The following is a 13973-nucleotide window of genomic DNA, read 5'->3' on the forward strand; positions in this document are numbered from 1 at the left end:
GAATTTTCCAAGCTATGGTGTGGGGAAGCAGGGAAAGTGTTTGCATCTCCTATGCAGTAGATCTCCATATTTAAAGTTCTTTCACATCATTAAGCACAAGGGCTGCTTTGGGCTACTGCCGATTTGGGTACTAATATATAAAGAATACCAGGATGGGGAGTAAAGAAGCTGATGGCCTTAGCCCATAGCTGCCAACTTCTCTGCACTGTAGGAATGTACGTGAAGCAGCTGCATTTCCCCTACACTACCAGGAGGCATTACAAATTCTTGAAGTACATTGCTCCCAGAGTTTTCTCTACAGCAGTATGGTTCTGTACTGCCTCCTACTCAGAGCTGTGCTCGTCTCCTGCTGTAATGTCTGGACAGATTTTTCATGATTAGCATCTGTTTGCTTTCTTCCAGGCTTTGTAACAGAGCGAACCACTGACTTACTGGAGGTGTTTGTTTGCTTGCTTAAGTTTATAATATGATACTCCTTCTAATCATAGTAACCTCCTATGTTTTTACTTTACTTTTTCCATACACTTTTCATATGGCTGGAAGCAAATCTTATATCTTGGGAAGGAATGTTCGTTCTTTTGGTTAGAATGGGAGTCTGGGCAGCAACACCTTGATTCTATTCCTGGCTCTTACCACTGACTTGCTGTGCGACTCTGGAAAACTTGCTTAGGTTTCTGGGCTACAATTTACACTTCTGTAAAATGGTTATATTAAGTAGTATCCACTGATGTGCAGTTTAATTTGCATAAGTACTCCATTATCCTTGGCTGCAAGATGGAATAAAAATGCAGAGTATTGTTGCTCTCCTGTCTGAGAAACATCTATGTCAATGTCAAATTCATACTACTGAGTGTTTAATCCCTTGATGCCTATGTTGAATTTCATAATCCATACCATCAATGCTATTTGAAGTGATGTAGAATTTAAAAATATAGGGAATACTTCTTTTTAGCAAATCTGATTTAGAAAAAAATTCTATTGAGATATAACATATTCATCATGTGGCTTAGTAATACTACTTTCCCTTGTGTTCCATTTCTTTCTTTTCCCTTTAACTTCTAGTCAAACCATCTTGAACCTTTAGAATGAGGGATCCCAGTAGGAAATTCTGTTGTTTTTTGATAAATTTTATGTGTATAAAGGGCAGAAAACTCGGAGTAATGTGGTTAATGGCTTATATACACTAAAGGCATTTTTTGTGCAGGGTTTTCATTGCTTTCAAAGCCAAGTTGAATGGGCTCAATTTATTTTTGTAAGTGGGTATTTTATTCTTTATTCTATTGAAATCTAAGAATTCCTTTTTAATCAGTCTTTTTATTCCAATATTTTATTCTGATTAAATTTATGGCACTAAATAGTATCTGATAAATCCCTGCCCCAGAGAATATGGTCAAAGCTATTAAAGGCCAACAAAGACAAGACCCAGCATGGCTGTTCTTTTAATTAAGGGTATGGACAACTTGAGGAGGAAAATGAGGAGAGAAGTGGCTCGGAAGGAAGTATTTAAGAGAAAAGGGAGGGGGAAGAGTGTGCACATTGGACTAAACCTAGGGAGGATAATGTAAGTGTAGTAAGCAGTATCAGTTCTGACATCTGGTTAAAATTTTAAGGCCTAGTAACTTCCCTTAGTTCTTTGTATGCTCATTACATTAGGTGAGTTTTGATGTGTATTGTAACTGACAGTCTCTTCAATGAAGACCTGATATTGCATTAGAGCCCCCAGTTGTAATGTGCCTATGAGCCCTTACGATCTGGGGTACAGGAGTAGCTGGTCTTTCATGGATTCTTCATCTGGCCAAAAAAAAAAAGCTTCAACTAAAATATAAGTGAGTGAGTGCTTACAATTGGAATGAAATGTAGACACTTTTATTTTCTCTGGTGCTCTGATGGTAGAGCCTTTGTTAGTCTGCATGAATAAAGGCACACAAATGAGCAAAGAGAAGAGAAAAAAACTAGCAAAACTGAAGGAGGTTGTGTCAGGACAGAACTGAAATGCGGGGAGCCTGGAAGAGAGCAAGCTAAATTTAGTCCAAGAGAGTCAATCAAGTCATGTATATAGATGGGTTTTAGCAGGGGGAATAAGAAGGAAAAGGTTATTTTTGGTAATATTAAAGGGGTGGATGCAGAGATTGATATGTGTATGTGCCATTTTGTCATGTGCATTGTTGCACTCATGCAATAGGTATAAGTGCAAATACACAGTGTATGCAGGAGCATCAGGTGTTTGCAATTTGGCCAGGCTGACTTCAGTGTTTGAAATGTTTAGAAAATTTGGACTACATATAATTTGGAAAATATAAACTAATCTCAAAAACGTGACCTTGGGAGACATGGCAGTTGCACTACCATGAGCCCTTACTATGAGGGAGCCTTCTCCCTGACATCCCTGGCCAAGCAGTAGATACACTCCAATCCCTGAGTCCTCTGAGCATCCCCCTGGAGTGCCGAGCTGCTTATCCACTGGACGCTCTCAAAATTACCAGATGGCTGTTCCAAAGGAACAGTACACTGCAGCTTACTAGTTACACCCTAGACCCCACCTCACACCTAGACACACAACACATGAATATGTTTACAGTGAAAATGTGAATAAGTTGATTTAACAAAGAACAGGGATTCAAATGATAGCAAAAAGAAATATTGGAGAAAAGGATTCCATATAAAATCAGCGTGCGTTCTAGAGCCTAAACTTACTTAATAAGATGCCCTCTTGTCTAATATGGTAGTGCTTTACCCAGAGTTCTTCCCATAGAGCTCCCATAGAGTTCTTCCCTTCTCAACCAGGAGAGTTGAGACCACCTTTTCCAACCCCTTCATGAGATCAAGACCTCTGGCAACTTGTCTCCCAAGATGGAGACTGACTGGGCATCTTTCTGAATCCCTAGATATGTTAGACCAAACCTTTGTTTTTTTCACCTGTAAAACAAACAAGGTGTTTGCCCTACCTGCTAATTTCTTTCCTCCGCAATGTCTTCATTGCACACTGAGTCAAATGCTAAATTGACTTCCGTGGTAGGACACGCAATATACATTGGTTAACCATAGAGAGAAGTGTCTCCCACCTTCTGTTGTGGTGGACTCAGTCTCAAGGCACACTACTTCAGGGTGATCTGACTTTAACTAGAAGGCCTCATGTAAATATATTAGAAATTGTGTTCTTATTCCATATTATCTGTATGTACATTTCACAAAGATTATAATGATCAGTGTGATACAGGCCTTCAGTAGAAACAATGTGACTCTCTCTTTAGGGAGCTAAAATATAAATACCAGACCCCAGGGATACCTGTAACTCTCATGTATCACTGTGCCCTCTGCCATTTGTCATCAAGAGGTCCTTGGGTCACATCTGGTATAGAATGGAGGCAGCAGAGAGGAATTAGGAGGGAATCTAAATTCACTTTTGGAGAGTCTGGACCCAATTATGGTGTAAGAGCAGAGCAGCTCCAAACACTTGAATACACTCTGGATTTACCTTGAGCTGGGTTTAGAATCTGGTCCATGGAGTCTGTGCTGGCAGCAGGGCATACAAGAGGAGGATGATAGGATGCTGGGAAGGGGAAACGTGTCATATGGGAACTGGCTGCATAGTAAAGGAAGCTGAACCCTGGGATGAAGTGTCTGAGAGAACATTGAGGGGGATGAGGGTGAGTTGAAAGCAGAGGGCGAGTGAACAAGTATTGAAGGAACTGAAGTGCTAGTGAAAGTACATTCAGCAAGATAGGATAATAGCCAGGTGAGCAGAGACTTGTAGAAACCAGGGGTGAAATCTTGGCTCCACTGACATGAAGGGTAAAACTCTCACTGACTTAATTGGGGCCAGGATTTCACCCCAGGAGCTGACAGAAAAAGGCGAATGATTAACAATTAAATAACTAATATCCTGTCATTTGTTGCACAGGCGTTTAGATCCATCTGACTCTTATAAATGTTGGTTAATTTGATCAAGGTCTTAGTCAAAAAATTATTTAGAAAATTGTTTCTTGATTCAAAAATATTCTCTGACATGATTATACAAAATTGTTAAAGTATGCTTAACTGTATTGTATTAATCCTGCAATGATTCTTTCCATCTTTATTATCAGCACTGCAGCAGTTGATCGTTCTTTTTATGCAGGAAAAGTACTTGTATTCTTAAGGCAAATTTTAGGAAATGTTTACAATGACCAGCTTGCGTTTGAGCTTTAAATCCTTTTCACGGATTTATTCAGCTACACAAATTAAGACATTCTATTAAATGAATGTTTAGCTTTTTTTTGTATTATGTGAATTTTCCTCCTTTTTTTATCATGCTACATAAAATGATCAAACTGTATAGATAACACTAGTGAGAGCGGAGAACTGTGAGTTAGAACTTCTGGGTATGTCTCGGACTCATTGTGTGACCTTGAGCAAGACACTTACCCCTCTGTGCTTTAGTTACCTCATCTGTAAAATGAGGATAATATATACCTACTTCACAGGGCTTTTTGTAAGGCTTAATTAATATTTTGTAAATCATTTGAGTTCCTCATATGAAAAATACTATGTAAGTGCAAACTTCTATAACTGTTAGTTGTGTTATCCTGTTCCCCCCACCCCCGAGCAAACAAGGAAACTATTCTGAGGGGAAACGTGTGGTGTTTTGTTTTTTGTTTTTTGGTTTTTTTTTTAAAAAAACATGGACCTCAGAAGTTTTAGGAATACAAAGACCTGTCCCACGTGTCATTTTCACTTTCTATTACCCACGTCTTTTTCCATCCCTTTCATACTCTTTATCCTTCTGTTCCCCAGAAACAAACCTAGGTGTGATGGGGAAACAAGTCTAGGCATGACTACAGCCTGTTTGTTTGTTTTTCACTTGGTAACATAGTGTAGGTTTGTCAGCCATTTTTCAAGTTAGTAAAGGGGTTAAAATCAGCCACCTTGTTTGATATAAAGGCTATCAACTTTATTTCAATTCATTTAATAATTATGAAGACTTCCTTTTAATCAGCTTAGTCTTTCCCAGTGAGGGGAAAAAATCCTCTTCTGGTATGAGAGTCGTCATGGTGAAAACTAGATGTTGTAACTACTAGACTGTGATGATCAAAATGTTTAAATGTGTAAAATGCAGGAACCAATTAAAGCTGCTTGAAATAAGGCTTTTTGAGAACAAAAATTCATTAGATATCCTTAGTGCTCTTTGGATGAGCTAGAGTGGTGAACACTCCAAATTTGTTTTCAGTAATGAAAAAGGCCAGATGGCTTCTGTTATGTTGCCCTCTTAGTAACTGACCAAAGGGTTGTGTGAATCATCACTACTTCTCACTACCAATCGTAAAATGAGCACATTGTTTGTTTTCCAATCAAAATGCTTGCTATTCTTACTCTCAATTGGTAGGATCTTCCCAGTTTTTCTGGGTATGAACCTCTCTGATCCCAAAGCCTAATCTGTTCAGGCACAGGGATCTGCCATACAAAGCAGTCTTCATCACTGGGGCCTGAGTGGTTATCACTGTCTACTCCTCTGCTCAAATTAAAACCCTAAAATGGTTTGGGCCTGTGTTAGAATGGTAGGACTGATTCTGATCTCATTTACACTATGATACAAATCAGGAGTCATCCCATAGAATTCAGTAAAGTGACACCAAAGAAAAAGTGGTATAAGCACTCTGGTGTGAAACCAAGAAAGCTGAGATCACACAGGGCTTGTCTACACTAGCAATTTACAGCACTGCAACTTTCTCGCTCACAGGCAGGGCTGGCCTTACCATGAGGCGAACCGAGGCGGCTGCCTCAGGTGCCAGACTGGGGGTGGGGGGGCACCACTAGGACCCAGAGTGTAGAAAATTGTGTCTGCTGCTGGTGCATATGTATTCTCTCTGCTCTAATGTACAGAGACGGTGGAGTGCTGTGAGGAAGGAGAGTACAAGAGACATGGCAGGCAGGAGAAAAGGTGAGAGGGAATAACAGAAAGCTGCAGGGAGAGAGAGGAGGAGGAGCCTCTTATGTACCTCTCTAACACCCCCAGGAGCCTGGATTGATTAACACCAGCTTCTCAGGGAGCTTCCCGTTTCCTGCTGCTTCCCTGAACCCACTTGAGGAGATCAGGCAGTCAACTGAAGTAGTAGGAGCCAGTTAGGCCCTTGAGATGCTGATATCTTCCCTCACTCAGGCCCTGCTTATTTGTCCATGTCAATTGAGGGTTGAGAGCCACTATAGCTTGCACAGAACAGCAGTCATGAGTGAAAGAAGAAGAAAACATTCCTCTGGGGCAGCATTAAGAAAAAGTAAGAAAGCAAAGGAAGCTTTCTATCTAAGCAGGAAGAAGCCCTCCTGAGATACATAGACACAAATGTTCATGGTGAGCCTTCCGGCCCCGGTGAGGATGAGAGTGGTGAGGAAATGCCTGATCTTCCAGTTAGTCAGAGTGCAGGTGACCTGGCAGCTACTGCAGCATCCATATCTCCATCTCAAATGGATGTAACCATGCACATTCCTGAAGTGTAGATCGGAGAAGAGTGTGGTGGAGGTGCAAGAAACAGCTGCTGCTGAGTTTAGTTCCTTAAGTCTAGATGATCCAGGACTGTGGACCTAGTTGAGCTGTAGCTTGAGGGACTTCCTTGTACTGCATGGGCCACAGCAAGTGACAAAACTTCATGTTCCCCAAAGACAATGAAAACAGAAGTTTCCATCCAACACATTACTGGCATGAAATTCCCAATGGTGACAATGTAGCGAGGCCATGGCTTATGTACTCAAAACCCCAGAATGCTGCATACTGTTTTTGTTGCAAACTCTTCCAGTCTAATGTTCCGGCCAGATTGGGTTCTTGTGACAAAGTTCCTCCTCTGCCTCGGTGGGTCCTGTGCTTTTTGCTGGATTTGCTTGCCTCAGAGGGTTCACGGCAGCCCTCAGCTTGGCCGCTTCTGCTAGAGCAGGGGTGGGCAAACTATGGCCCACGGACCGGATCCAGCCCCTCAGGGCTTTGGATCCAGCCTGTGGGATTGCCTCCCTTGGTGCCACAGGCCTTGCACCGCTCTCAGAAGTGGCCAGCACCACGTCCCTAGGGCCCCGGAGGAGAGGGGGGGAGGGTGTGTCCATTTCCCTTGCCTCCCAGGCACTGCCCCCCGCAGCTACCATTGGCTGGGAACCAGGAACCACGGCCAATGGGAGCAGCCTGCCCTGGCCCCGGTGCGTGCTGCTGCCACCACGGAGATGCTTTAGGTAAGCAGCACCGGCCCAGAGCCCAAACCCCTCCTGCACCCCACCCACCAACTCCCTATCCTAAGCCCCCTTCCTGCACCTTGCACCCCGCCTGCACCCCTCCTCTGCCCCAATCCCTTGCCCTGAGCCCGTTCCTGCACACCACACCCCCCCACACACACGCTGCATTCCCTCCTGCACCTCAACCCCCTGCTCCAGCCCTGTATACAATTTCCCCACCCAGATGTGGCCCTTGGCCCAAAAAGTTTGCCCACCCTTGTGCTAGAGGCTCAAACCTGTCATTCACTCAGCTAACCTCCTCACTGCCCAGCATGGGGGAAACAGAGAACAATCCCCGCAGTCTCTAGTGTGTTGGGGACAGGCCAGATCCCTTTCCAAATTAGACCTTCCCTTCTGGTATTCCTCACAGAACAGGGCAACTCCTCCTGTGTCCGATCAGGAGATGGGGGGAACCCGGGTCCACCCTCTACACCGGATTCCAGCCCAGGGCCCTGTGGATAGCAGCTGTCTACAATGTCCCCTGTATAAGCTGCATGACAGCTACAGCTCCCTCGGCTACTTCCCCATGGCCTTCCCCCAGCACCTTTTTTATCCTCACTGCAGGATCTTCCTCCTGAAGCCTGATCATGCTTGTATTCTTCAGTCCTCCAGCAGTACACCTTCTCACTCTCTGCTCCTTGCCTTCTCCCCTGCACTAACTGATGGGAGGTCCTTTTTAAACCAGGTGTCCTGATTAGCCTGCCTGCCATAATTGATTCTAATTTCTTTATTGGCTCCAGGTGTCTCAATTAGCTTGCCTGTCTTAATTGGTTCTAGCAGGATCCTGATTGCTCTAGGGCAGCCCCTGCTCTGGTCACTCAGGGAACCGAAAACTATTCGTCCAGTGGCCAGTATATTTGCCTTCTACCAGACTACTGGATACCCCACTGGTCTGGGTCTGTCACAGTTCTACAGGGACAAAGAACCTGAAAAATTCGGCTAGAAATCTGGCATGCCAAGAGAAGGCAGCAAATCACCAGAGAGCATTCCATAGGAGGAAAGAGCTTGAGATGAGACTAAAGTGAAAGGCCACCATAGATGATCAGCATCAAGAGAAGATTGCATCAGAGTCTCTTTACTGACAAAATGTTCTGAAAAGGCTCATTGCCATTGTGAGAATTCTTGCTACCCAAAACGTAGCACTCCGTGGCACTTCAGATCAGCTGTATGTGCCAAACAATGGAAACTTCCTTAAAATTGTGGAGCTGATGGCTGAGTTTGTTGCCGTACTGCAGGAGTATCTAAGAAGAGTCACCACCCAAGAAATGTACACACACTACTACCTTGGAAAAACAATTCAAAATGAGATCATACAGTCATGGGCAACAAAAGTCAAACAAGATTGTGGCAGATCTGAAGTCAGCAAGATATTAGTCTGTTATTCTGGACTGCACACCTGACATCAGCCATACGGAACAAATGACCTTGATGGTGTGTTTTGTAACAACAACAGGACCCAGTGAAAATGTCCCTGCAATGGTGACTGTCAGAGAGCATTTTCTATAATTTAATGACATTGATGATACTATAGGAGCTGGTATGACAAATGTGCTTCTTGGAAGATATGGGAATTGCAATAGCTGACATGAGAGGTCAGGGCTACGAAAATGGTGCCAACGTGAGAGGCAAGAACAGAGGAGTGCAGACACAGATCCGAGAGTTAAACCCTCAAGCTTTTTTTGTCCCATGCACTTCTCATTCATTGAACTTGGTGGTCAGGGATGTAGCATCAGCTTCTAGTGAGACTGCTGAATTTTTTAATGTAATTCATATTTTTCTCTGCATCAACTCATCGATGGCAAATTTTGAAGCAACATCTGGGAACATCCTCTCTGACACTGAAACCACTGAGGGGCACACAATGGGAAAGTTGAGTGGAGGCCATAAAGCCTATCAAACACCAAATTGGGAAGATAGATGATGCCCTAGTTGCCATTATGGAGGATAATGCTATGACAGGAACTGTCACGGGAGAACAGTGGCAGAGGGAAATGGAATCGCCAGAAACATACATAACTTCAAATTTCTGTGTGGCTTAGTGTTGTGGCATGACCTACTGTTTGAAATAAATATTGTAAGCAAGAGACTCCACGGTGTTGACCTTGATATATCTGGAGCAATGGAATAACTGGACAAAGCAAAGTCATACCTACAGTCTTACCGGTCAGATGAGGGATTTCAAAATGTTCTGAAGAGTGCACAGATGTTGGCAGAGGAACTTCACACTGAAGCTCTTTTCCCACCCATTCAAGAATACAAGAGTCACCGAAGATGACATTTTGATGACGAGGCATGGGATAATCCCATAAGAGACCCCAAACAACGATGTGAAGTTGAATTCTTTAACCAGGTGCTAGATTGTGCAATACAGTCAGTTGAAGAACGTTTCATGCAGCTCAAGGAACACAGCAGTATATTTGGGATGTTGTAGGATATTCCAAAACTCCTCACTATACCGGAAGAAGACCTACACCAGCAATGCAGGGCACTAAAGACAATGTTGACACAAGATGACATGTGCAATATTGATGCGAGTGATTTAGGTGATGAACTGAAAGCCCTTTCAAGATACATTTCAGCAGAATCAACTCCAAAGGCTGTTCTGGAATATATTTGCACAAAACAAGTGACCACCCTCTTTCCAAATGCTTTTGTTGCTCTGCGCATACTTCTGACACTTCCTGTAACAGTTGCCAGTGGAGAACGCAGCTTCTCCAAGCTGAAGTTAATGAAAACACATTTACGCTCCATAATGACACAGCAGAGGCTGGTCGGCCTTGCAACCATCTCGATAGAGCATGAGCTGGCCCAGGCTGTGGACCTTCAGGAAGCAGGTCAAATCTTTGCAACCAAGAAAGCCCGGAAAGCACCACTTTGATTATTCAAACAGATAAAAATGCCAGTGTTTACTACGCAGACAAGAAAAGTTACATTTGCTGTTCAGGGGTTTGAAAAGGTTACTTAACATTTTTGAACAAGGCATTTTAAGTTGTTAGCTCTCCTATTATTGGGGTAGGTAGCAGAGCAGTACCATGAGAGCAGAAGAACAGGAAGAAGGCGGAATTGAGATCTTTCCAAGTTTTGGCCCAAGCGAGGGTGCATGGGGGCGTCATTTGAACTCTCTGCCTCAGGTGCCAAAATGTTGTAGGCAGGCCCTGTTCACAGGTGTGAAAAAACACCACCCTGAGTGCAGCAAGTTGCAGCACTGTAAAGCGCCAATTTAGACAGTGCACCAGTGCTGGGAGCTACGCCCCTTGTGGAGGAGGGTTTTTTGGAGCTCAGGGAAAGTGCTCTCCCAGCCTTGCACTGCAACTACACAAGGAGGCATGCTGCCTCAATACCCTATTTGTGTGGTTAAAATTGTGATGCACTGGTAGTGCATTTGATTGTGTTGTAGTGTGTGGGTGGTGAATGAAGATCCTCAATCCTGCAAACATTTAAGTCTTACATTTAAATTTGGAAAATGTGGGTAGACACACTGAAGTCACTGAAACTGCTCCTGTGCTTAAAATTAAGTAAGTGTGAAAATGGCTGCAGGTTTGAGGACTTAATGCTGCCAAGTTTTTAAAAATTCAGATATTCAAAAGTGCACTTAGCCACACAAACCACAGATCGATGATTCAAAATGTTCTACAGTTTTCTTGTTCTTCTGTACTGTTCGTTGAACTTTTGCAGTCTAACCTGATACACTAGCTCTAGTCCAAGTAGCAGCAGTACGTAGCGGGGAAAAAGGATTGGGGAGGAAAAGTTTATTGGTTTTTAGCTGTAATGTATTATAATTATAAACAAGAACAATATGTGTGTGTGGTGGGCGGGGGGACAAGTATGTTTTTATATTTCAGAGCTCACAGATTGCAAAGTACATGTAGGCGTCTTAAAACAGCTGGCTCTCCTGGTTACCTAACTTCCTCCTCCTGAGAGAAAAATATAGAAAACAACAAAACTAGTATAAATGTCAGTGTCTGAATGCTGGGAAGAAATTTATCTGGTTTACCAGCTCCACTGACCAATCACATCTTGTCTGCAATGGTGAGCTTATTACAAACTAAAGCCCTGATCTTGCAAACATGTATGCCCATATATGACCTTACTTACATGAGTAATCAGACTTTAATGGGCCACTGCTCATATGAGTAAAATTGCACACATGTTTAAATTAAAAATGCAGATGGAATGTCCGTGATTAACCAGTTAGCCTGTTCAAGACGTGGGATAATCTGAAAAGTGAACAGCTAAAGCTCATAGTGTTAATTAGACAGCAGTTTGTAAACAAGTTTTCTGTAATTTGGTAACATGAAATGAAGGCATCCACTTCCACAAATGATGGAAAGAAGCCGTGTGAGCCCTCTTTAAGTTCAAAAATGTGGACTGTAACAGTTAATTCCTTTGGAGAACTCAGGAGGTACAACTGAAAGACATTGTTGGGTCTGTATTTTACAGTTGTATCAAGCATAGTACGTCTTGGTAAAGGGTGCATGTATATAACATATATAAATGAATAAAATCAAATAGTGTTTCTCAGCATCCAAGACAAATTTTGTTTTAGGATCAAGCAGCCTAACAATTTCAAATGACTTCCAGAAAGTCTTTTTTCTTATGTGGTGTAAATACAGATTTGCTCAATTGCAATGGTAGATTGAGAAATTCTTCAACACACACTTTTAATTTTTTTAAAGAGATGGAGGGGGGTTAGGAATGGTGGAGGGGGCTGTATAGATAATGAAGAAACTTTTAATTATTTCTTTCTAGACCTTGCTGTACACTCACATGGTCACAAAATATAATGTGTACCATTGTAGTTCATTAATGCTGAATATTAATGCCTCATGTTTGTAATTGTCCTTGCATGCTTCAATCTTAGTTGTGTATTTCATATGACACTCCACATTCCACATCCTGCAGTAAAAGGAAATAATTAGTTGGTTTGAATCTGTTTTTCTTTATACTGTTTCATCACAAGAGCTAATAACTGGCTGTCGGTTTGTATTATCAAAGTGCGTTCGGAAATCAAAAGATTACAGTAGGTTTATTTTTTTCCAGTTTTTAAACTTCAATAAAAGCATAGTTTAAATTAAACAAAACTTACAGCTAAATCCATTTCCTTTTTCTTCTTTTCCCCCATTAAAGTCAATTTATCTAAGTTTATAAGGAATTTATAAAGGTCTTATTTTCCATCAAGTTTGCCCACTTTGTGTTTCTGAACAAGTGAAGAAAAGTGAAATGTCACAGCATATTGTATCTCCAATTCTCACTCTTTTTTATTATCTTTTTGTTTTAGGTGGTAGAGTGACTAGCCCCAAGATTAAGGAGAAACTATTCTGAAAAGGTTGATTTTTCTTCCTGACTCAGAATAATGGATATAAAAGATCGAAGACACCGCTCTCTAACAAGAGGTCGGTGTGGGAAGGAATGCCGCTATACAAGTTCTTCATTGGACAGTGAGGACTGCCGAGTACCAACTCAGAAGTCCTATAGCTCAAGTGAGACATTGAAGGCCTATGATCATGACACCAGAATGCACTACGGAAATAGAGTTTCTGACCTAGTTCACCGAGAGTCAGATGAGTTTCCAAGACAAGGTATGTGTAATGTACAACTTTTTTTTTTTGATCCCAATAATCCCCAGTACAATAACCGCTATCAGTAATGTGTATGTCTGCATGCCAGTAGCGTTAGAAATGCCTGTAAAATGGAGAAAGGATAATGCTTGTCATTTTTACCTTTTCAAAGCAGCAACAGGGTTGCATTTTCAATTAGGTTTCAGAGTAGCAGCTGTGTTTCTGTATCCACGAAAAGAAAAGGAGTACTTGTGGCACTTTGGAGACTAACAAATTTATTTGAGCATAAGCTTTCATGAGCTACTGCTCGCTTCATCGGATTAGGAAATTCATTTCCTTCCATTGTCCTGTTAAGCTGTGAACATTTAGGCTTCCGATCCTGTCAGAAGTCACTTTCTGTAAGTGAGGCAAACCTAGATCACTGTTTTAACATGTTTTAAATAGAGAGGCACGAATGACTCCTAACCAGTTGTCATATTTGTCATATATTGGCAAATATTATAACCTTACAGTATGTCATTTGTATTAGTTTTAGGCATAATAGTGACATTTTCATGTTGCTTTTTGTTTCTTTGATTGGCTATATTACTAAAATCAGTAAAACATTGTGATTAGCATACAGTAATTACTAATCTGGTACCTTGGATTTTCTCCCCTGTTTCTAACATGTATCACAGAAATGGGATGCTGTTTCTTTTGGCTTCATTATGTCACTGCAGTTGGCTTATACTTTATTTAATAAAACAAATAATTAATAATTGGCTATAATATATTAGCACCTCACTGAGATTCTAAAACTCATATTAAATTTCAACTTTACACAATTCTCTTTGCACTAACAATTTGAATGACCTACTCAATATAAAATTGTCTGCTTCAAATATCTATCTAGATTCTACTGAACGAAAGAGAATTTAAACTTCTCTAAGAAATAGCTTAAAATATTTCTCTTTGTTAGTGCCTCACTGCACATGTTTCTGCTTCTGTTTTGAGAGTTGTCTTAGTAAAGTGAAACACAGCATAATTCTGTGTGTTTTGGGATGAGGGGGAGAGATGTAAACATAGCTTCAGATGAGCAGTCATTGATCTGCTCAACTTCACCGAATGTTTTGCTTCATTAGATTGCCACTTGCCCCAAAATTGCATAGAGGGGAGCTAAAAAGTAAATCAATTCCACATGAAGAATTA

The 13973-nt window shown here is 41.7% G+C and overlaps 1 protein-coding gene across 1 annotated transcript in view; it reads left to right on the forward strand.

Annotated features, from left to right (window-relative positions):
- The window catches only part of TENM2 (teneurin transmembrane protein 2), a 996821-nt gene that overhangs the window by 140368 nt on the left and 842480 nt on the right, over positions 1–13973 (forward strand). Inside the window, exon 2 of the mRNA XM_084636387.1 lies at positions 12506–12806. Coding sequence (XP_084492513.1) covers positions 12581–12806 — 226 coding nt within the window. The 5' untranslated portion in view covers positions 12506–12580. The remainder of the gene's footprint in view (positions 1–12505; positions 12807–13973) is intronic.

This window comes from Lepidochelys olivacea (genome assembly GCF_965140295.1).
Source record: "Lepidochelys olivacea isolate rLepOli2 genome assembly, chromosome: 8".
Taxonomy (NCBI): Eukaryota; Metazoa; Chordata; order Testudines; family Cheloniidae; genus Lepidochelys; species Lepidochelys olivacea.